The sequence below is a fragment of the Trachypithecus francoisi genome, unplaced genomic scaffold, assembly GCF_009764315.1.
Source record: "Trachypithecus francoisi isolate TF-2019V2 unplaced genomic scaffold, Tfra_2.0 Lachesis_group9, whole genome shotgun sequence".
Classification (NCBI taxonomy): Eukaryota; Metazoa; Chordata; class Mammalia; order Primates; family Cercopithecidae; genus Trachypithecus; species Trachypithecus francoisi.
This window is the reverse complement of record NW_022681474.1, coordinates 51,967,958-51,992,102: the sequence shown is the minus strand read 5'-3', so window position 1 is coordinate 51,992,102 and position 24,145 is coordinate 51,967,958. Positions and strand designations below refer to the sequence as shown.

Sequence of the window (24,145 nt, the reverse complement as noted above, 5' to 3'; positions counted from 1 at the left end):
ATTATGGTGACAGTTGCTGCAAGGGACTTCCTTTCCACAACCTGTTTTTCACAAGGTTTGAGTCTGAACTGCTAACATTCTACTGATTTCTGGGTGAAGGGACTGACTGCACCATCCTAGCCTGTCAGAGCACTTGCCCCAGTACTTCCACTTTAAGAGTTTTCCACCTTGTCCAGAACTACAGTCCATCAATCCCCTCATTTTCTCTCTTAAGAGAATAAACAGGCTGGGCGCGGTGGCTCACGACTGCAATCCCAGCACTTTGGGAACCCGAGACAGGCGGATCATTTGAAGTCAGGAGTTTGAGACCAGCTTCACCTACATACCGAAACCTCATCTCTACTAAGAAAAAAAAACTTAAAACACACACACACACACACACAAAATTATCCAGGTGTGGTAGCGGGTACCTATAATCCCAGCTACTTGGGAGGCTGAGGCAGGAGAATCGCTTGAACCTGGGATGCGGAAGTTGCAGTGAGCCAAGATTGTGCCACAGCACTCCAGCCTGGGTGACAGAACGACACTCCTTCTCAAAAAAAAAAAAAAAAAAGAGAGAGTGAATAAACAACATATCTCACGTACACACGCATACCCCTCTTACCCCAAATACCAAACACACAAAAATCCAATCTGTCTCCTTCTACCTAAGTAATTTTACATAGTCACTTTCTCATGATTACCTTAAGCTCCCTGACTTGCTGCTTGTCCTTTCTCTGGCAAAATCGAATCCCTGGATGAGCCCCACTTTGTGTTTCCTCAATGGCACCACTCAGCTGAACCAGAAAAAATATCAAAAAGTGGTAAGAGATATCATCATACACTCAAATTACTTACACAAAAAATTGGCCGTAAATGTTTCCAGAAATCAGTAAAAGTTTTGTTTCCCCGATGACACCATTTCTTCAGAAACCCAACATGTATAACCTATCTTTTCTATGTTCTTCTAACGTTTATTCAACTTCTCTCATCTGATATCTTGCCAAATCATTCAAGGAGAAAATATATCCCATTAGGCAAGAACCGACCATATTCCCATCACCTGAGAAAAGAATATGCACAGGATGCATCCACCTCCCCTTTCTCTGCTCATCATGTCAGAAAAAGTATCCCTCCTTTTGTCACAAGGCAAATCTGAGATAAAAGATTTAGATGGCCTGTGATTCCAGCATTTGGGGAGACCAATGCAGACAGATTGAGTCTAAGAGTCTGAAAGAAGCCTAAGTAACTTAGGGAAACTGCATCTCTCAAACAAATACAATTAGCCTAGCATGGTGGTGTGGTGGCACGTGCCTGTAGTCCCAGCTACTCAGGGTGGGGAGCACTGAGGTGGGACGATCACCTGAGCCTGGAAGGTTGTGGCTGCAGTGAGCCATGATAACACCACTGCACTCCAGCCAGGGCAACAGCTATTTTTAAAAGGATCTTCTCTGTTAAAAATAATCAAATAAACAAGTGGCCCTGAAGCCGAGGTGGCTACAGTGCACCCAATTCCTCCTTAAACAAACCAAAACTTGACTCAGTGTAAATAATAAAAGGAAACCTAAGCTTAACCAATCAGAAATCAACAACTAACATCTAACTACAGGGTTTCCACTGTAGTGTTTCAAATGAGGCCACTGCTCCACTTCACCCAATCAAGTATTTTCCTTTTCTTCCACATTCACCATACACAAGTTTTCTCCCACCCTCCCTAAGCCTCTCTGTTGGACCTTTGAGCTGCTTGAAGTCTGGGGCTGGGTAGTATATACATTTCTGAGTGCTCAAATATATTTTCTAATGTTTCAAAGTGTCTAATTGTATCTTTTAACAGCTCTCATGATTACGTCATTGTTTCTGGATCCTCAAGTTCTACCTCCTTCATTGGATTGATTCTTCAGTGTGAGAACACATTCTCCTCTACCATCGTAAAGACTCTCCAAATATGGGCAGTTTCTTATAAAACTATACATACTCCTATTACATGATCCAGCAATTGCACTCCCTAGGTCTTTATCCACATGACCCAAATGCTTATGTCCACATGAAAACCTACACACAGATGTTTATAGCAGCTTTTAAAATAGCTGCCAAAACTTAGGAGGAATCAAGATGTCCTTCCATAGCTTAACTGATAAATACAACTGTAGTATATTTAGAAAATGAAATATTAATCACCTCTGAAAAGAAATGAGCTATTGAGCCATGAGAAGACACTGAGGAATCTTAAATGCATATTACTAACTGAAAGAAGCCAATCTGGAGAGTTATTTACTCTGTGATTCCAAGAACACAACATTCAGAAAAATGTAAAACTATGGAGACTGAAAAGATGGGTGGCTTCCAGTGGTTAGGAAAAGAAAGGCTAAATAAATAGAGCATGAGATTATTACAGTAGTGAAAATATACTGCAGGATATCATAACAGCTATAATGATACATTCATTAAACATTTCATTCTCATTATACATTTCTCCAAACCCTTAGAATGTGAGCCACCAAGAGTATCACTCTGGGTGATGATGATGTGTCAATGTAAGTTCACTGACTATAATAATTATTCTACTCTGCTGGAGGAGGTTGTTCGTGGAGTGACCCGAGCGTGTACAGGAATTGAGGGCATATGAGATCTCTGGACTCTGCACTCCATTTTGCTGTACACTCAAAACTACTCTAAAATAATATATCTTTAAAAATCTATATCACATAGCCCTTTTCAAGTATCCAACTGCTCGGAGCCAATTCTATTAAAGCTCAGAAAACACTGATTCATAAGCTTGTTCTGACCCAACTGGCAAGAGGCAGGAAAGACCCAGGCCAGGGGAGTATATTGCACATGCATGCACCAGGACACTGGAGGAAGCTTAGAGGCCCTTTAGCCTGGTCTTGAGCCTGCTGAAACTGCAGTTACAGGCACAGATGCCTGGGGCACCAATCTGAATCTGCCAACATCCAAGGCCACATGAACTCAAATGCGCAGAGTCTCCTCTGGGATCAGGAGCTAAGGATGTTAGGCCATGACTGGACTAGGATGGGAGATGAACTGAGAACTATAGATTCTGTAGGCTTTTGTTGTCTCTTCTCACCCCCAGAAACAAGTGATGAACACACACACACACACAGACACACACCCCATAGTGACTAACAGGATCTCCCTCCAGGCGACTTGTAGAGAGTGGAGCAGAAAACATCCCAGGGACCTTTCACAGCTACTTCCTTGAGTCCCCTTTCAGACAGTGCTGTCTAGGCCTGTCTCAGACCAAGCACCACCACCCTGATATACAGAAGCTGGCATCCTTACCTGAAATTCAACATCAGGAAATGATCTCTTCTACTTAACACTGATGGAAATATCTCCAAGCAACGACCTCATTGGCAGGGGTGGAGTGGGGGAAGTGTCTTAAAAAGTGAGGCTTCTGCCCACCACCTAGAGAACCTGGAAATTTCCGTCTATGCCACAAAGTCCAAATCACTGGCCACTGCCCCAGTGGTGGCAGATTAGAACATCTCTCCATTATATCTGGGCTTCTAGTCCATTGAATGAAATGGCTTTTCTATTACAGAGACAGAATAAGGGATCAAAAGGGTCTTACAACTGAACTCCAGTGTACAGTCTGCACAGACACTAGGCTTGTGCAAATATGACACAGCGAGGTCCCAGGACCCTTAAGCCAGCTGAATGTACTGAATTTCAGGAAACAGTGAGATACATTCGGCAAAACAGTAGGCTTCATGCTGAAAGAAGTCAATCCAAGAAAATATCTCTCACACACACACACACACACACAGACAGCCTAGTGGCCAATAGGTCCTCTCACCAAAAACCTGCCATCAGGAGAGCAGAAAGCCTCCCAGGGATCCATCACTGCACTTTCTGGAGCTCCTTATCAGATGGCCAGCTCCGGGACAGGACTGTTTCATCCTGGTCCAGCCCAAACTGCTATCACCCTGTGATGTGGGAGCTGGCCACTTCACCAGAACCTCTGTGTCAGAAAAATTTCTCCTCCTTTTAAAATAATGAGGGAGAACCTTCAGACAGTGTCCTGATTAGGGTGGGTGGAGAGGGGGTTTTCCTAGAAAGTCAGGCAGGGCAGGGCTGAAGCCCTCTGGGTTAACTGTGGGCTTTTGATATGAAGGGAGGTAAGACTGGACAGGTCGGGGGTTAGAGAGGGGATGGACTAGGGTGTGCTAAAGAACTCCACTTGGGCTCTGTACACCAGGGAAAATGACCATAAAACATCCCATCTTCAATGCTCAGAGAAGGCTAGATCTGCTGTGAGCTAGAAAGCCATGTGGGGGCAGCTGATGAGTCATCGAATAGAAGAAACTTGAGAGCCGTGTGTTCCACAGGCCTCTGGTCCTTGTTCAGGCAGCAGGGCATTGTGAGATGTGGCTCCTTGGCCCCTTCCAGCCACCACCTTGACTACATGCTGCAGGGAAAGAGACTGAAGCCAAAGAATGTGGTCTTGCTCACCACAGGATGATGGCTCAGTGCAGAGCCGAGCTATGTGTGGCCCAGGAGGCAGAAGTTGGGGATGACCCTGGCTGGGCTGGGGGATCCAACTGAACATGCACTTGCTAAGAAGCTGTGGACTACCAAGATGCCTTGGGACCCCAGTCTGGATCTAGAATTGCAGCAAAACAGGCTACTATTAAAAGTTCTTGGGAAGCTAACCCACTTTTGCTACCATCCACAGACAAACAAACCAACCCCCACCACTTCCCACTCCCTGTGAAAGCCACCTGCCCCTCTGATCGACCACAGCACAATGGTGTCACTCCCTAAGGCACAGGTAGACAAGGCATCCAGCCATGCACACTCCAGGGCCCACACATGTCCAGAATACACTGGTTCTTGTTGAGACTCCACTCTTCCAACTACAGACAAAAGCTCCCCACTCTCCTCAGCCACTCCCAACAACTGGAGGCCTGAAAACTTTCATGCACGCCGTTATGGTCTAAGCCACTTGTGGCAGTTTTGATTTTCATTTTCCTGGTAATCAGTGATGTTGAGCGCCTTTCCATACACCTTTTCACCAGCTGGATGGCTTCTTTGGCTAAATGTCTATTCAAATCCATTGCCCATTTACAAATCTGCTTTTTGGGGGCTTCTTGATGGTTCTTTTTTTTTCCTATTTATTTATACAAATTCCTTAGGTATTTTGAGTATTTGTTAAAACAATTTTCAATTCCACTGCCCAGTTATAAATCTGCTTTGTTGTTGTTGTTGTTGTTGAGATGGAGTTTCGCTCTTGTTACCAAGGCTGCAGTGTAATGGTACGATCTCAGCTCACTGCAACCTCCACCTCCCAGGTTCAAGTGATTATTCTGCCTTGGCCTCCTAAGCAGCTGGGATTACAGGCACGTGCCACTACGCCCAGCTAATTTTTGTATTTGTAGTAGAGGTAGGGCTTCTCCATGTTGGTCAGACTGGTCTCGAACTCCCGGCCTCATGTGATCCATCCGCCTTGGCCTCCCAAAGTGCTGGGATTACAGGTGTGAGCCACTGTGCCCAGCCAATCATCCCTTTGTGTGTGTGTGTGGTTTCTGTTGGCGGGGAGCGGGGCAAGAACAGTCTCGCTTGTCACCCAGGCTGGAGTGTAGTGGCGTGATCTCGGTTCACTGCAGCCTCTGCCTCCCAGGTTCCAGCGATTCTCCTGACTCAGCCTCCTAGGTAGCTAAGATTACACGCACACACCACATGCCCAGCTAATTTTTGTATTTTTAGTAGAGACAGGGTTTCACCATGTTAGCCAGGCTAGTGTCAAACTCCTGACCTCAGGTGATCCACCCACCTCAGCCTCCCAACGTGTTGGAATTACAGGCGGGAGCCACCACTCCCTTTTTGTGTTTTAACATCAGTTGACACTCATATTTTAAAATAATAATAATGAATGGCGGTACCTTAAAACAAGGGAATTATACATCTTCCTCTTGTCCTCATCCTAGTGCAGACATTTTGTCTATAAAATGTTATTCACAGATGAATTCATGAGAAAATTACTGTGAATTTTAAATCCACATACAAGCATATGCTCATTCATGAATATTTCAATAAAATAAAACTAATAGCGATAAAGAATTCCAGGGTTGAAGCAGTTTCAGGAAAAATAAGATGGCAGTATGAAGTAAAATAGCAAAAAATGGTTTTTTTAAATGGGTATATTTGTGCCTATAACTTTTTTTAAAATTATAGCATTAGACAATGTATACATATATCCACATACATAAAGCAATGGAAGTGGCATTGTTTTCATACTAGTCTAGAATATATATATGTGTATAATGTGGTCAGCAAAATAATGGCCCCCCAAAGATGTCCATAGATTCCTAGAACCTTACATGGAAACGGTACATCATGCATGTGATTAAGGTAAAGACCTTGACAGGAAGAGACTACCCTGGTGCTATGGAAGGAACGTTGTGTTCCGTCAATGTTCCTGTGCTAAAATCCTAACCCTCGAGGTGATGGTATTAGGAGGTTAAGCCTTACAGGAGACTCTGCCCTCATGACTGGGATTAGCACCCTTATTAAAGGCACAAGGGAGCTTGTTTGTTCCTCTCATCATGTGAAGACACAGCAAGAAGGAAGCCTCCATGAGAAAGCAGACCTTCTCCAGACACCAACACTGCGGGCACCTTGATCTTGCACTTCTCAGCCTGCAGGACTGTGAGAAACAAAGTTCTGTTGTTTATATGCTGCCCGGTCTAGTGCATTTCCTTGTAGCAGCCTGTATGGATTAGGACAGTGGGCTCATGTGGATGATGATGGCGTCTCCATTCAGGACTAAGTAAGCACATGAGTCCTTAACAGTGGAAGGAAGGGGGAAGGAAAGAGCCACAGAGACACGTGGCCATAGAAGAAGGGTCCACGAGATGCAAGGTTGCTAATGGTGAGAGTGGAGAAGAGCCCAAAGCCAAAAAATGCAGGCAGACTCCAGAATGTGGAAAAGGCCAGAAAAAAGATCCCCTAGAGCCTCTAGAGATGAAGGTAGCCTTTCCACCACCTAGATTTTAGCCCAGGGAGATCCACATCAGACTCTGACATACAGGAGTGTAATCTGTTTTATGTCCTCACATGGTGGTAGTTTGTTGTAGCAGCAATGGACTAGATGGACTAGTAATATATAAATACACACACACACTACCCCCCTCCCCACCCACACACACAGAACTACATATATCCTGCCCTTCAAAACTGAAGCAGATAAACTATACGTCAGCATTAACTTAGCTGGGTGTGGTGGTGCACGCCTGTAGTCCCAGTTACTCAGGAGGCTGAGAGGGAGGATCACTTGAGCTCGCGAGTTGAAGACCAGCCTGGGCAACACACTGAGGCCACATTTCAAAAACAAACAAACAATAACACAACAAACCTTTGATTAAGCTCATTTCCCAAATTTGAAGAGGAGATAATTATTAGATAAAGAAGAGAAAAGAGAAAGGTAGAGCTGCTGACTTTTGTGGTGGAAGCACAGGCACAGGCCCAAACACACTCCTGTCCTCCTGGCTTTCCTGTCCTTTCTTATAAGGGACACATGAACCTCTCAAACTGAAGCACGGATCACAGACCCATTATCAGAACTCAATGCAGTTTTGTGCTATGATTTTTTATACATCCGTGTCCTTGTTTCTACCTCCCATTCCCACCTCCCTTACTCTAGTTAGAAAAAAAATGGCTATTACCAAATATGAGTGTATCTTCATGTACTAATGCCAACTGATCACGAGCTGGTTTTCTTCTTTTACAAAGTCATAACTCTTTAGGCTTTAGCGTGTCTTCCAAGCAATAGAATGCTATTTTCCAGTTCATTAACACAAATTATATATTTAAAATGAAGACTTCACAAGTTGATTTCAATAATATATCAACCAAAATAGACTGGCCATGGTTCAAACTGACATTTTAATTAAATGTGATGATAGGTTGAGTAACCTAGCAGTACTCTAACATAACTTTTCACTGTGGCTTTTTCCATATTATGCTTAGTCTGAGGCATCCCTAAATGATTCAATTGTAATTCCCCTTCTTAAAAATGAGATTTATCTTTACAAAATAATTTATTTTCTTAAAATTACAAGCTAATTCTATAGTTCATGCCTACATAATCTCACTAGATATCAGCTGTATGTGTACACACATATATATAGGTATTTGTATATACACATATTACATAATTTCTAAAAAAACTTATTAGTAGGGTACGACCACAAAGACAAAGAGGCTTCATGTAATGTGATGGAAACACAATAGCAGGACAAACACCAGGCTGCTGTGAGGGCGGTATTTACCGTTGCTGCTGTAAAACTTGAAAAAACATAGATAGTGGATATTTAATCCCCATAACAGAAAATGTAGGGTGCAGAAAACTTCCCACAGCTATATTCTCGGTACAAATTTTCAGGTGTAAGTAACTATTTCTGCTTTTGATAAACAGATAGTATAACTGGTGAAATAAGGTACACTCCCACGCAAAGGTCAGAGTACAAAGTAAGACTCCGGAGTCAAGTAAAACGTAACAGTCAAGAAAAAAAGGCCGGGCGCGGTGGCTCAAGCCTGTAATCCCAGCACTTTGGGAGGCCGAGTCGGGTGGATCACGAGGTCAGGAGATCGAGACCATCCTGGCTAACACGGTGAAACCCCGTCTCTACTAAAAAATACAAAAAACTAGCCGGGCGAGGTGGTGGGCGCCTGTAGTCCCAGCTGCTCGGGAGGCTGAGGCAGGAGAATGGCGTGAACCCGGGAGGCGGAGCTTGCAGTGAGCCGAGATCCGGCCACAGCACTCCAGCCTGGGCGACAGAGCGAGACTCCGTCTCAAAAAAAAAAAAAAAAAAACAAAAACAAAAAGAAAAAAAGAGGTAAGTAATTGGGCAGTGGAAAATCTTGTGTGTGGAAAGAATGAATCTGGAAAACTGTTCTTTCCTAAGAGTTCAGCAGGATTTGGATGGTAGAGAGCTTTGTGTACAAGGGTTCCAGTTCCACACAGTTTAGGTCTAATTTCAAACTTCTAGTGCAACCTGTGACTCACCCTGTCCTAAAGTGCCATCTGTAAAGGGTCTGGACATAACCCACAGGCAGCACTGTGAACCCCTGACAGCCCTTCCAGATAAATACCAGGTCAGTGTCTACAGCTGATGACACAGAGCAGAAGATCTGAAAGATAATACTTCTTCGGCCAATGGACTGCTAGTCACTATGATTTAGTGTAAAATACTGTATTACATATGTGTAAAATTTTAAATTGCAGTGTTTCACATTGAAGCAATTAAATGTAAAATCCAAATGTTTATTCAGCTTAAAGGCAACTTAGAAATACTGATGCCAGATAGAAAGATGCTTTAGCGCCAAGTCAGGTGTTTGGAAATGTCACAACTAAACCAACAAAGGGATCTTGAGGCATAATAAGCGTTCACACATTTCCAGCTATACCTCTGCTTGTCTTGAATATGAAAACCTAAGCTGCAGTTATGCCACAGCACAGAATGTGTTATATTTTACATCACTGAGCCTTAGTTTACAAATGGTAAAACATAGGGAAGGTAAACTCTGAGGTTTTCTTAAGGAGCTGTTACATCCAACAGATTCATGAAAATCTTTGCCAAATGTCCCCAGTACATAGCTCCTCCCCACTGACGGGCTCAAATGGGAGAAGCTATGCACATGTCTCAATTTTCATACGCTCGGAGGCAATAAAGGATTCCTAGGATAAAGTAAGGGATATAAATGACACAGCACACTGAAAAGACTGTAATGTTACTTCAGAGTGTTGCAAAATAAAGATCACAGATGGAAGTTTTAGTTCATTGAAGGATGTAACCGTGCACATTTCAATAGTGTGTTTTAAAGTCTTATACTGCTTACATTCTTATGTGGGAAAATATATCTTGTTTGTGCTTTATGGATGAAATGTGAACAGGCAAAACTAAAAATAATTTTACAATTCAAATCACCAGATGTTAATGGCTGGTAATTCAACTGGAAATCTGAAAGATAACATCTATTTCATTGTGATACCAAATATCAGTGACAAGGAAAATTTTATTTGTGGTATTTAAGTGTAGGCCTCTGGAACAAATGACTTGGTTCACAGGCAGCACGCCCACTGCTGAACTGCCACGGCCTGACAGCCTGTCTTAGCTGGCAAACTGCTCATTAGGTTTGGTAATCTTCACCTGTGCCTCCAGTTTGTATGTCAGCAAGTAATACACATCAGTCTGCTTTTACCATCTTCTGCAGTGAGCTTCCAACATTCCTTTAGCAGTACAGTGCTCCTGCATCTGCAATCTTCCAAACACACCTCGTATACATGTCATTATTTTTCAACGGTCAATTCAGCTTCCAACGTTGAAGGCTAGCTTAGCTTAAATAAAGCAAAAATACAAGACAGAGAATATGCAAAGTCAGTCCTGCATTGTAAATATTAAGTGGGCTGACCAACCATTTAATTTTTTGACATTAAAAAAGAATACATTTACCATAAAAATTTAATATTTAAATATGGATTTCAGAGCGCATTTCGGAGTGGGGCACAGGGGACAATAGAGCAGAGGATTCCTCTCCCAAATGTCTCTGACCTATCCAATCTTTGTTACAGGTCAGAGAGTTCTCCAATCTATAAATATACAACAGAGATAATGTGGCAACCAGGACACAGAGAAAAACTAGAGTACTGCTCAGCTCTCTGTCTAGGCCTGATTCTGTTATCCCTGACAATGAGTGCTGTGAAATTTAGAGGCAGATCAATACACATATACACACACACACACACAAACACACAAAAGAGATACTTCATGGGCAAAAAGCATCAAAGATATAAAAGAAAATGTCTGAAAGACCATAAAACAACTTCTGATGAAATGCTGTTTTCATTTTGCAGAAGACACCAACACTACAATTAGCTTAAAAATTGCAATGAGTACAGTGATTTTAGATCTCACCTCCAATTCATACTTTATCAACATGTAATAATCACACTGCATCTAAAACAAAGCTGGATAGACTTTATATGCTGAATACAACTTGTACAGTAAGAAGGTAATTTTTTGAAATACTGAGAATACAACATTTGTATGCCATGCTCTACTTCACATGTTAAAAGAAAATATTATCATTTCTATTTTTAAAATGTATTGAAATAAAGTACAGAAAAGAGTATTCCAATATCAGTTAACATTAAGAGAATATATCTCTAAACCAAAGATCTTGGATCTTCTAGAAAGACAAAATCAACCTGTATATACTTGGGTAAGAAAAAAAAATTAAGAGACCAAGAAAGGAGAGAGGATTTTCGCAAAGAATCATCTTCAAAGATGACCTTCCAACATATTCGACCAGTTTTCAAGTCCATTTGTTTTTCCTCCTTTGGCATCAACAGCCTGTATTACCAAGGAAATGCAAAAGAATTCAATTTGTACATTAATCAGCTAATCTAGAAATGGCAATATAGTCAATGAAAATACAAGTAAATCAAAAATGTCAAGGAATTGTTTAAGATGTTTCAGATGACACAGCATAGGGAAAAAATGATCTGATAAACACTGGAAGAGTTAATAAGCAAACTTAGGCGTGGTTCCCTAATACCACACTTCAAAAGAACTCACAGACAGAATAAAGGAATAACCCTTAAAAAAAAATCTAATTTTAGAAAAAAGTTGCTCAAAAGGGAAGTTAGTGTTTTGTAGATCTTTTGGAAAGCCAACTAATTTCTAAGCTAAAAACACATGATCCTTAAGAGAAAGGGCTGAGTCTAGGCCCAAGGCAGAAAGAGGGCAAAATGAGCCTGGATCCTCTTGTTCTGTCAGAAAGTAAGAAATGCTCAAAGACTAACAGAGACAGTTGACAGGACACAGGATACAGGCTGAAGGCTCCCACGGCCGAATCTGGGACAGCACAGGCAAAGAACAATGATAGTGATGGAAAATAACCCATGGAATAAAACTCAAGTGCATTAGTCAGCAGTGAGACCAAAACAAAGGGGAGAAGAGAAAGCTCTTTGTTTAAAATGCCAGGTAACAAGCGTAGGAGGAATGACAGAGGAAGAACATCCATTTTAAGTCACCAGTGCCATAACTGATAGAGAAGATCCTAAGGAGGCTAAAATCACTGCATGAAAGAAAACTGTAAGAAGCTTTTTAACATAGTACGATATATAAAAGTATGAAAACATAAATTAGAAAAATTGTACCATAAGAGATGGATAAGTTAGAATACAGCAATTATAGGCCATGCGTAGTGGCTTACATCTGTAATCCCAGGACTTTGGGAGGCCAAGGCGGGAGGATTGCTTGAGCCCAGGAGTTCGAGTCCAGCCTGGGAAACATAGTGAGAACTCGTCCCTAGAACTAAATAAAAAAAATTAGCCGGGAATGGTGGTATATTCCTGTAGTCCTAGCTACCTGCGGGGCTGAAGCGGGAGGATCACTTAAGCCTGGGAGTTCAAGGTTGCAGTGAGCCAAGATCACGCCACTGCACACCAGCCTGGGAGACAAAGTGAGACCTTATCTCAAAACAAAAACAAAAAAACCACAAAACAAAAAAACACCGGTAACAACAAAAGGATGACTACATAAAAACAGTAAAGAAAAAAAAAGCTCAGAATATAGAAATAAAATTATGTATTTTACCTGTAACTATATTAGAAGAGAGTATTCTTGTATACAAGGATGACAAGAAGGACATGCAAAAATGAAAATAGCTAATAACACTTATCTCAGGCACTGTGGTAGGTAGTTTATGCACACTGTAAGAAATTACATACTAAATTATCTCAAAATTTTCAGATAAATTTTACTGGGAGTCATAAACCAATACAACAAAAGCAATGTTTTGCAAACATCCACTAAGCATAAAGGTATACAAATGCTTAACCCAGGCTGAAAAATAATCCACGTAAGCCATACATGAGTGGAAACTTACCCATGGGAGATAATACAACATAACCTAAAAACAACTTTCAGAGACAAGGCATGTGGCTTCTGGACAGCCACAAACTCCCTGACTCCTCTAGTGTTTCGGCCACCAAAAGAAAGCCAAGTGGCCTCAGGTCTCTTAAAACACAAGAAAGCAACCTACGGAAGATGGCGTGGTATTTGAGGAACATTTGGGGTCTGCTGAAAAATGCATCTTGCATTTTATTTCAAGAAAAGACTCTCTCCTAATGTCAGGTAAGTGAAGAGCCCTCAGAGACACATGCACACACAAAGAAAAATGAAACAAAATAGAATGAATCCCACCAAAATGTGTTATGATGGTAGAATTACGGGTGATATGATCTTCTGTAATATATATTTTCATTAAAAATAGAAAAAGAAAAAGCAGACTTCCCCTTGATTATCTATAGCCTCTGACCCAAGTGACTTGGAATCAGAAAACAGCATCACCCGACTTGAAGCCATCTTGGCATCAATGGTGGAGTGGGTGGAGATAAGACTCTGGACCAGCTCATGGGTGGGCCCCACCTCGTCCTGTCAAGACCACCAAGAAAGGGCATGTGAGGAAAGCACAAAGATCCTGGAGAGACACTGGTTTCACTCAGTTCTCAAAATTATCTTAGACATATTTCCCAAGAACCTTTCTTAATGCCACAAAAACCAGAGAAGAAAATCCTTACAACAAAGCTTGAAATGGATCTCCATATCCACTAAACTTTTCCAAAGCTCAGTTAGTATACAACCTGATAACCAAAACACCTAGCTAGAAAAATCTCAGTTCCAGTGCTACAACAATGCTAGCTTTTCTAACATTTTAAAATAACCCTGATTTTAACCCAACAAAATTCCACTTCAGAACTAAGAAATAAATACTGAAAATCCGCTTTAAAATGAAGAATGAGGAAACCACTGTGAATGAGAAAAAGAAAAAGACCAACAAGAGCTGGAAAGCACACTGGTTTTGTAGAAACGGAGATAAGCCGTGCAGGTGCCACACTGGCAGCAGGGCCCGTGCTGGGGCCACCGATCGAGGCATGGAGGACAGGACACTTCTGTTTGGTATAATAAAAAAAGGTATTCTTTTTATTCTACATATTTACAGTATGCATTTGGACCTTTATTATAAGTACAAGAGAAAAGTCTTCAATAAATAAAAGCTGAGTACATTACTTTTTAAATTAAAAAATACATTCGGAAAGAATAATGAAAGTTCAGAGCAATGACTCCCGTCTCACTGATGCCTGAAAACCATGGCTGCCACCAAGGTCAACATAGACAGCGTCTTTGTCATACAGCACACGCCCAACTCCAGAAAGAGGCACATAAACCAGCTGCTCCTTCTTATTTAAACAGCGCTTCTTTTGTTGTTCAGGGATAGCACAAGGTCTGGAAGGAAAGTGATATCACTCATGGCAAAATCTCCTATCCCTGCAAGACACGAACCAAAAAGCCAGCTTCAGCTGACAAGAAGTCAGTAAGTATCTACTGTTGACTGGGGGGTTAACAACGATCCACAGTCCAAGGGCTTAACCCATGACCCTAAAGAAGGGCATCGTGCCACACTGGAACAGTGGCCCTCTAGCTACAAGACAAGAGGTCAGAGAAGAGGGGATTTGGTAACACCTTTGCAGGCCTACACATAGCTGGGTTACTTTTAAAACCTCCAGCAAGGCCATCTTCCCTTGGGTCATTTTTCAGTTTTCCTGAGAAATGAAGCCATCCCAAGAATCCTATGTCTAATTCTAGTATGTTCTACAACAAGAGAATACCTGGCATGTGAATTTGGCTTTTATTTTTCAAGTGTGCTCCTCTTAATTACATAAAATGACACCTGCTGGTCACATGTGATGTTTGTTTGGATATCCTCTGGGTTTGTCAAATCTTCCATCCTAGAAAAATAAACTCAATCATACAGCAGAAATGAATGCCAAAAGTTCCTATACCTCCTTTCATGTGTCAGTGACTCATCACACTCTTGTCCACCAAGCATGTCATTTAGAAAACTAGAAAATGCAGAAATAGGCCGGGCGCAGTGACTCAAGCCTGTAATCCCAGCACTTTGGGAGGCCGAGACAGGCGGATCACGAGGTGAGGAGATCGAGACCATCCTGGCTAACATGGTGAAACCCCGTCTCTACTAAAAAATACAAAAAACTAGCCGGGCGAGGTGGCAGGCACCTGTAGTCCCAGCTACTCGGGAGGCTGAGGCAGGAGAATGGCGTGAACTCGGGAGGCGGAGCTTGCAGTGAGCTGAGATCCGGCCACTGCACTCCAGCCTGGGTGACAGAGCGAGACTCCGTCTCAAAAAAAAAAAAAAAAGAAAACGCAGAAATAAGGAAGCACCATTCACCATCCAGCAGAGGAAAGGGACAGGCACACAACTGTGTCTCTAGGATGAAAGTGACATTCATTCCGGAAGACACCAGACAGGGAGATAATGTCCACCTGGAGTCAGGGAAGAGTGAGGGACACATTGAGAAAATCCCTTTCTGGAAGAGGGTGAGCCTGTGCTCTGGGATTTTTACTGCGGCTTGGATTCTGGCAGGTGGAGAAAGGGTATTCCAGGCTGAGAAAACCACAGCACAAAGAAGAGCACAAAGGAAGGAAACTGAAGGCACACATGAAGGACTCAAGCACCCGGGCACAAAGGCAGCATCACTGAAAACTGAGGATAAACGTTAGGATGGGGCCACACCTGTGGCCTTAAATGCTTCTAAGTCCTCCCATTTTCCTAAATGTCTCATAATTAATTTACTCCCAAAGGCACAGCATCTTTGAGCAAGACATAAGTAGACATTTTCCATCAACTACACTTCTACCCCCACTATTCAAACAGGCACAAAATAAATCCTATCACTGTTCTTTTTCTAGCCTTTTTAGCTTTGAAATATATGGCCCAGGAAGAAAAAAGTTTACAATCACTTTTTACCTGTCTGCCAGGATATAAGGGTGAGAAGTTTGCCATGTGAGAGGCCTAAACTTCATAACTGTAATAAAATGGCCCAGATTGTGGATTTCTTGGTTTTGATATTCTCCATGCAGCATTCCAGAAAAGTAGAACAGCCTGGCACCCTAAACATTAAAGGAAAATTAAAAATTAAATTTCAATTAAATTCTCATCAATACTGCAACAAAATAAAAGCTCTAAACAAGAAGCAATCCTAAGAGGGGAGACTTCCAGCAAAGCCACTGTCCTCAGGCTTCCGGAGCCTTGCTGGCTTCTTTCAGGACTTATTAGAACCCCACAGAGGCAGACTGCTCTGCAGTTGAGCCGGGGCATCCATCCAAGTAATGGTGAGGAGAGGGAGGTGAGGTATCTGAGCACAGAAACAGTTCTGTGGCCGATGGACCAGAGCAGTATGGAAAGGAAGGGGCAGTGCCTTGTCTTGCAGCTGGGAGAAACTTCTGATGTACTCTATTATAAAGTCCCGACCCCAAAACACCTAGACACTGCCTGGTGCAGCAGGTACAGAGACAAATGAGATATACCAAGAGGCCCAGAATAAGCGCTCTCTTGAGGGAAACCTTCCAGAGACTGGAAACACAAACACAAAGGGAATTCAGGAGGCAAATCCTAGAGAGATGTTTAGTAACGTCTCTTCAGTCTTTTTGTTTGTTTGTTTGTTTGAGCCGGAGTCTCACTCTGTCACCCAGGCTGGAGTGCAGTGGTGCAGTCTCAGCTCACTCCACCGTCTGCCTCCCAGCTTTAAGCAATTCTCACGTCTCAGCCTCCCGAGTAGCTGGGATTACAGGCGCATAGCACCACACCCAACTAATTTTTGCATTTTCAGTAAAGATGGGGTTTGGCCATATTGCCCTGAGCTCGAAACTCCTGGCCTCAAGCGATCTGCCCAACTCTGCCTCCCAAAGTGCTGGGATTACAGGCTTGAGCCACTGTGCCCGGCCTCTTCAGTCTATTTTAAAAGGATTATATTGTTAGTTTCTAACAATTATTTCTCTTCCTACCCAGTAAACTTCTGTCCAGAAGCTGTGTTTTAATCACTTCTTTGTCTTCTTCAGTTGCTTATTATGCTTGAAGGAGTTGAGGTGTGTGAGAACCCCCATAATTTTAGGAAAGCCATGTACTTGACAGATGTTTAGAAACTCAAAGGTTTCCATTTCAAACCCAAAGCTGGCATCTATAAGCATCAGTACCTACAAGCAGATCACATCATTTCTCAAAGAAACTACCAAAGCAGACCACCTACACTAGGGGTTGGCAACTGGCCCACATGCCAAATCCACCCATCACCTGTGTTTGTAACTAAAGTTTTATTGGAACACAGCCACATTAATTCATTTACATATTGTCTATGGCTGCCTGTGCACTACAACTGCAGAGCTAAGTAGCTGCAAAAGATACGATTCACAAAGCCGAAAATATTTACTATCTGGCTCTCGACAGAAAAGTCCCACTGCAGACTAAATCAAATGACTACACAGGCATCACCCAGAGAAACCACCACCCTCTCTGACTTGCTCTAAAAGGTAACCATAAGACAATGCCCACTAGGATATAAACTTGCATTTTAAGAATTCTAATGCATGAGAAGTAACTCAGAAAAGGCTGGGTCTAACCTGGCCCTTACCTAAGAAATTCTAATTTAAAGAAATGAAGTTTTCTGTAATGTACTTTTAAGCCAAATAACAGGTCTCTGACATCCAAGAAATGGGAAGAAAGTGATAATCAATGAAATATATTAAATATATATAGAAAACCAACCTCTTCTTTCAATCTCTTCACAGAAAAAAAAAAAATCTGTTTTTTTGCTGGGAAGTATGCAGTGGAAATCTCTATCTTGCATGTTAATTTGTATAACTCAAGTACTCAGAATTTTTAAAAAATAGCTACCAGTTTAGGATTAAGTCAAAAAACAGTAAAATTATGATGAATGGTAGTCTATAAGAAAATACAAGCAGATAAGGCCAATTTTTTTTGTTTTTTTTTTGAGACGGAGTCTCGCTCTGTTACCCAGGCTGGAGTGCAGTGGTGCGATCTTGGCTCACTGCAAGCTCTGCCCCCCGCGTTCATGCCATTCTCCTGCCTCAGTCTCCCGAGTAGCTGGAACTACAGGTGCCCACCACCACGCCCAGCTTTTTTGCATTTTTTTAGTAGAGTTGGGGTTTCACAGTGTTCACCAGGATGGTCTTGATCTCCTGACCTCACGATCCGCCCACCTTGGCCTCCTAAAGTGCTGGGATTACAGGCGTGAGCCACCGCACCCGGCCAAGGCCAGTTTTTAAAATTTAAGACACTTCAAAGATGCAAAATAATTTCAGAATTGATGCCTGGAACTTCTGCTTTTAATATTAAAGATAGTTGTTTTTATGTTTCCATGGATAACTAAAAATAACACAAAATGGAAATAGAAATGCCCATCTTTGATTAAACTAGGAAACATTCAAAACCCGAAACCACAGAATATATGAAGTTGGGCTTGTAGGCAAGCACAACTGCCACTGCAGACCAAGGCAGCAAGCAGAGCTCTCCGGCAACACCGGCCAGCTCGAAGAACAGGTGGAAAATCCTCACACCACATCTGATGCCACAGAGTGCCAAGGGGCAAGCAGCTGGTTGTAGGGTCAGGAAGAACAGGGAGCAAACAGTCCCTCAGCCACCAATCTTTGTCATCTAAACCAGTGTTACTCCCCTAATCCACACACACACGTACACACCCAAATCCACGTACTGTGTGCCTTTGCCGTAGTCAGGAGGCTCTGACAACCCAGAGCAGAGCAATCAACATAAGCTAGGCTAAATAAATTATGGTGCATCCATAGAATGGAATATTATATTAAAAAGAAGGAGGCAGAGCTACAGTACTTACTGATTATATACCTCCAAGATATATTACAGGAAAAAAGCAAACCATAGAAGAGTGTGTAAAATAAGCTACCATTTGTGTTTTTAAAGGGTGCCATGTGTGTTTATATGTATCTGGAAGGATACTGCTCTGCAGGGCCCTGACAGACCAGCGGTTAGAGCAAGGAAAGAGAAAACGTGCATTGTGTGTACGCTGCGTTAGTTAGAGTGCTTTACCAAATATGTGTGCTCCTTTTGAAAATCTGAAAAAGATTTACATAGGCATCTCTCTCAATGATGGTTAAGAGGCTGGGAAGGGGAGCAGGGAGGGAGGGACAAAGAGGGAAAGGTTAACAGGTACAAAAATACAGTTAGATAGAATAAATTCTAGTGTCCAACAGCACAATAGGGTGACTATAACTTATTATATAATTCAGAATAACTAAAAGAATGAAATTAAAATGCTCCTAACACAAAGAAATTATAAATGTTTGAAGTGATGGATATCCAAATTACCCTGATTTGATCATCACACATTGCATGCTTCTATCAAAATACTATTTGTACCCCATAAATACGTACAACTATTATGCATCCATAATAACTAAAAATAAAGACATCTCTTAACATGTATGTCTTTAAAATTAGAAACTTGCTACATTTTAAATGAAAGAGAAACAAATAACTTCTATGAACTATTTCAATCATTTCAAGTATACAAGATTTAGTAATCTTTACACAACTTTATATTAATAACACTTAATTTTACTAATAGTAGCATAACATTTGAATGTTATTTAATTTTCCAACATTACAATGGAACAACTTTAAAATCTGTATTACTTTTTCCTTTATATTTTAGGAGTCTTCCTGGGTCAAAGCATAAAATCTGCAGCTCTAGAAAAAACTACATAAAAATGAAAAAAAACAAGGTATCTGTCACCCCACACTTCCTAACCAATATGGCTTATTTTTTCGCTTTTTTTTTCTCTGAGACAGAATTTCGTTCTTGTTGCCCAAGTTGGGTGCAATGGCACAAACTCAGCTCACCACAACCTCCGCCTACCAGGTTGAAGCGATTCTCCTGCCTCAGCCTCCTAAGTAACTAGGATTCTAGGGATGCACCACCTTACCTGGCCAATTTTGTACTTTTAGTAGACATGGGGTTTCTGCATGTTGGTCAGGCTGGTCTTGAATTCCTAACCTCAGGTGATCCGCCCACTTCCGCCTCCCAAAGTGCTGGGATTACAGGCATGAGCCACTTCGTCTGGCGTTTTTTGTTGTTGTTGTTGTTGCTAATTTGTACTTTATTTTTCTAATTTAAAAGATAGTTAATATCAGGAATAGTGAACATTATCATTTCCACACATGCAAGAGCATGTACATTTTCCACACACTGAGTACTATCTAAATTTTCTATTGATAAACTCTGACCACTTCTTCAGGCAATTCATGTACTTACTTTAGCGTTATCATTAAGGATGAAGGTTCTAGAACCATCAAGAACAAGGGTCCCATCTTCACACAATTACTTAACTGCTGGGAGGCTCTATTTCATCTTATGTAAACTACAGATAATACCCACTCACCTCAAGGGTGTATCAAGGGTTTATGTAAGCTAAATTTGTAGAAAGCAGTTAGCACAGTGCCAGGAAGGGTCCAAGAAGAAATGGTAGTTACTATGATATATTTGTATGCATATATGTATGCATGTTAACGAGCTCTTATTAGCTGTGATCCCTAAAGGTTTTCTCCATTCTGTGATTTGCTTTTAGATTTTGGAATACATTTCATTGTGCACGTTCCATTTGTATTATTAATACAACAACATTTATTACTATTACTATTATCATCACCAATTCAGTCACATCTACTGTATCCCTGATGATGACCATTATTCCTTTAATAATCATAAAACTCTCTTCCCTTCACAGGGTAAATAACCTATCACAACGCTGTAAGTCTCCATCAGCACCCCAGGCTGCCCCTGCTGACTTACCAGATCTGCAGCTTTAGCCAGATCAACCATCACGTTAATGTCACACCCACATTCAATAATGGCGAGTCTGTGCTTTTTACCTGTAAGTGAAAAGATGAAAATTCTACTTTAAAAAGATTATGAAAAAACTGAAACCATCAACTCTTAATTTTCATTTTTTAACTGCATCCAGTAAAACACCATATACGTTTACAGGAGTGTACCCGAAGTTCATTTTTATAGGCAAAAGCTGGTAAAATAAAATAAATTCCATCCTGTTTTTCTTCCTGTGTTCTAAATTTAGATAATATCAAAAGTCTACCCAGATGAATAAAAGTGCTCAAACAGGGAAAATTCTGACTGGACAGGCTCCATGATAACCATGATCCTGCTGTTCAGCTGCAGGTGTCTTCACCTCTATCAAAACTTCCCGTATTCCCACTATCGCTAAAAACATCCTCAAACATAATGCAACAGAATATTCATAACGATAATCATTTCTAAATTAAGGTAATAAGAAAATGGTCAAGAAAATAGGGGCTGGGTACAGTGGCTCACGCCTTTGTCCCAGCACCTTGGGAGGCCAAGGCAGGTGGATCCCTTAAGTCCAGGAGTTTTGAGACAAGCCTGGGCCAAAGGGGGAAACCCCATCTCTACAAAACCAAAAAAGAAAGGAAAAAAAGAAAAATTAGCCAGGTGTGGTAGCATACATTACTCAGGAGGTTATGGTAGGAGGATTGCTTGAGCCTGGGAGGTTGAGGCTGCAGTGAGCTACAATCACACCACTGCAATTCTAGCCTGTGCCACAGAGTAAGACTCTGTCTAAAAAAAAGGAAAAGAAAGTATGGATGCTCCAAAGATAAAGAAAAGTCTCAATCCAACTATATTACTGCAATAACAAGAGATTTCAGAGTGTGCATTGCCATTCCACCACTGGAAGTTTGTTTCATCTTCCCTCAAACTTGGAAAGGTCACCATCTCCCAAAGCAAATTCTCATAAGAAAAAGAGAAAATGTGCACTTCCACCAGCATGTGGCTTCATAAGGGCAAGCATGTGCACCTGGCACATGGGAGGTACGTGCTATGTGTTAAATACATACGTGTTAAATGATGTGTTCACAGTCACCAGGCCTGCTAGGTCCCTCCAAGAAACATGCTTGGCAAAGCCATAGAGCAGTCAGGATAAGATATGTATCACATCCTTATCTCTAGGAACTTACCCTTTTCTGAAGTTATAGCTAACTTAGTAAAAGTGTAAGAGAGATAACACAATATGACAATATTTAACATGCTCCATTCAAGAAAACAAGAAACACGTGCAGGTCCCTCAGATGAAACAGCCACACCAACTCTGTGTCTGTGGCGGCATCTCCTACCTGACACGATCGTCACGGGGCCTCTGATCTCGGTAAACTTCTGCCGGATGAAGTTCCCAATGAGGCATTGTATCAAAGTGCTCTTTCCAACTTCGGAGGCCCGGTCACCATGGCCACTATTGGTGGGGGCTCTAGTGGAGTTTGATCAACCACTGGAATATGATGCTTTTTTGTCTTCAAATCCTGAGTCCTAGTCATTAAAGAAAAAAAAAAAAAGTAAACTCACTTTCAAAATAGAGTAAAAGGTATCAACCTTATAAGTAGACTTTTTTTGGTATACTTATAGACATGAGTACTTTAGCATATTTTATAGAGGGTACAACAGACAATATATAAATATAATTAACTTGTCAATTATTAACTTCTGACCCCCATCCAAATAATTACTGTTCAATAAAGATGTAACAAGATGACTTCAATAATATAGAGATGAAAATTAAATACTCCTTAAATCTGACTGTTTTAGGAGTGATTTTAATCGTTTTTTAAAAATCAAAAGGTAAATACCGAGGCAGTGCATCATAACAGATAAGAGCAGAGGCTCTGGAGTTAAATTTGGCTCTCCTACTTACTGGTTATATGATTGGAGGTAACTTTTCTTGACCTCAGTTTTCTTGTCCATAAAATGAGGGCAAGAAGTAAGGCAGCTGGAAGGACTTAGTTGAATAATGTTTAAAGTACACTGCTAACAATATCATAAGGACTCACTAAATAAAGCTATGTTAGTATCACATATTGTAATTTTTGCATTTTATATTACAACTTTGTAAAACATATCCGGAGGGAAAAAGCACACTTATCACTGTAGAAACTCTTTAAAGTTTAGGAAGAAACAAATTCTAGAAATTCTTGTATCTTGGGCAAAAAACACCAACCAGTGTACTGATGCTGGAGGCAAGGCAGCTTCTATGGGAAGGCTTCTCACATTTTAGTAAAAGCCACACAGCATGCATCTCCGTGTCCTTTGGAGCTGGACTAGACTTGTGACTCCAAATGTCACCTGTGAGAGGCTCCTACTATTTAAAAAGAATCAAAGGAAGAACCATCAGACTATAGCTAAACACACCTGTGAAAGTATCACGCCATCCCCAAGCAGACTGAACTGCAAAAGCTTTGGGATTTCTCTTCCAGGCATCATCTTTGTCTCCCAGCTGGAGATCCTGCAGATGCCGCTTCTTTTTCTTTGCAGCTTTGGGTCCATTGTTTTTCTTTCTGTGTTTCTCTGGTCCTTAGTTTCCATAGTGGCTACTTACCAATAACAAGTAACTCTAACCTACAAGGAAGAAGGTTGGGGTAAGGAGGTGGGAGAAGCATTTTACAATCCAGGCAATACACAGGGGAAAACATTAAATTTCATTTATTTCTTTATGAAGAGATGATGTATTTGTTCACTAGACAAGGGTAGGAACTGCTTAACCATCCCCAATTTCATTTCTCTCTGTTATGCTATAAATTAGATGAGTTACCTCTGCTAAGGTTACATTTTATGGTTAAGTTACTTTTTATTCATCTTAAATGTCAACATCAGCACTATCTATTTCTGCAAGGATGGAAATATTCTATATCTGTACTTTTCAGCTATTTAGACTTTAGCCACATGTGGTTACTTAAAATGTACTTAGAGAAACTGAAAAAATGAATTCTTAATTTCATTCTAACTCTAAACAGTCACATGTGGCTACCATACTGGACAGCTCGTACCTAGATATCAACCAGATTAATGAAGTGGTTTCCTAACTTAAACTAAAACTTAAATTTTAATGAAAAATTTAAAACCTTTTTTTGAACTTCCAATATGATCACAGTATTACTTTTAGTACCTGTCGACTCTGTAAAACTCCTAAATTACAGCTCATCTACATACATTTGAAAAATCGCAGTATCTGTATGTATGAGATATGAGTGATTCTAGATGATGCCTGGAGACCTCATAGACTTACAGAGAGCCTTGCAGTGATTTCTGAGGTACCTGGGAATCTGTGGCCAATAAATTGGTAATCACTGAGTTAGTGAGTTTTTTTTAGGGTATCAGGTTGCATAAAATCTGACAGCTTGATTGAAAAAAAGCGGAGCAGGGTGC

The 24,145-nt window shown here is 41.2% G+C and overlaps 1 protein-coding gene across 13 annotated transcripts in view; it reads right to left on the bottom strand.

Moving 5' to 3' along the window:
* Nucleotides 1-9,984: 9,984 nt before the first annotated feature.
* Nucleotides 9,985-24,145, bottom strand: part of LOC117082372 (ribosome biogenesis protein BMS1 homolog) — a 15,074-nt gene continuing 913 nt past the window's right edge. For 3 of the 13 annotated variants that reach the window (XR_004436576.1, XR_004436568.1, XR_004436578.1), the window contains exons 2-8: nucleotides 23,132-23,338; nucleotides 22,066-22,255; nucleotides 20,711-20,790; nucleotides 15,838-15,980; nucleotides 14,678-14,797; nucleotides 14,144-14,294; nucleotides 9,985-10,339 (exon numbers count right to left, since the gene is read on the bottom strand). Coding sequence is in view for 2 of the 13 variants with exons in the window: in XM_033209033.1 (XP_033064924.1) it covers nucleotides 10,568-10,591; nucleotides 14,144-14,294; nucleotides 15,838-15,980; nucleotides 20,711-20,740 (348 nt within the window). In the remaining 11 variants the exon portion in view is untranslated. The other 10 variants (XR_004436571.1, XR_004436570.1, XR_004436569.1 and 7 more) reach the window with 10 other exon arrangements.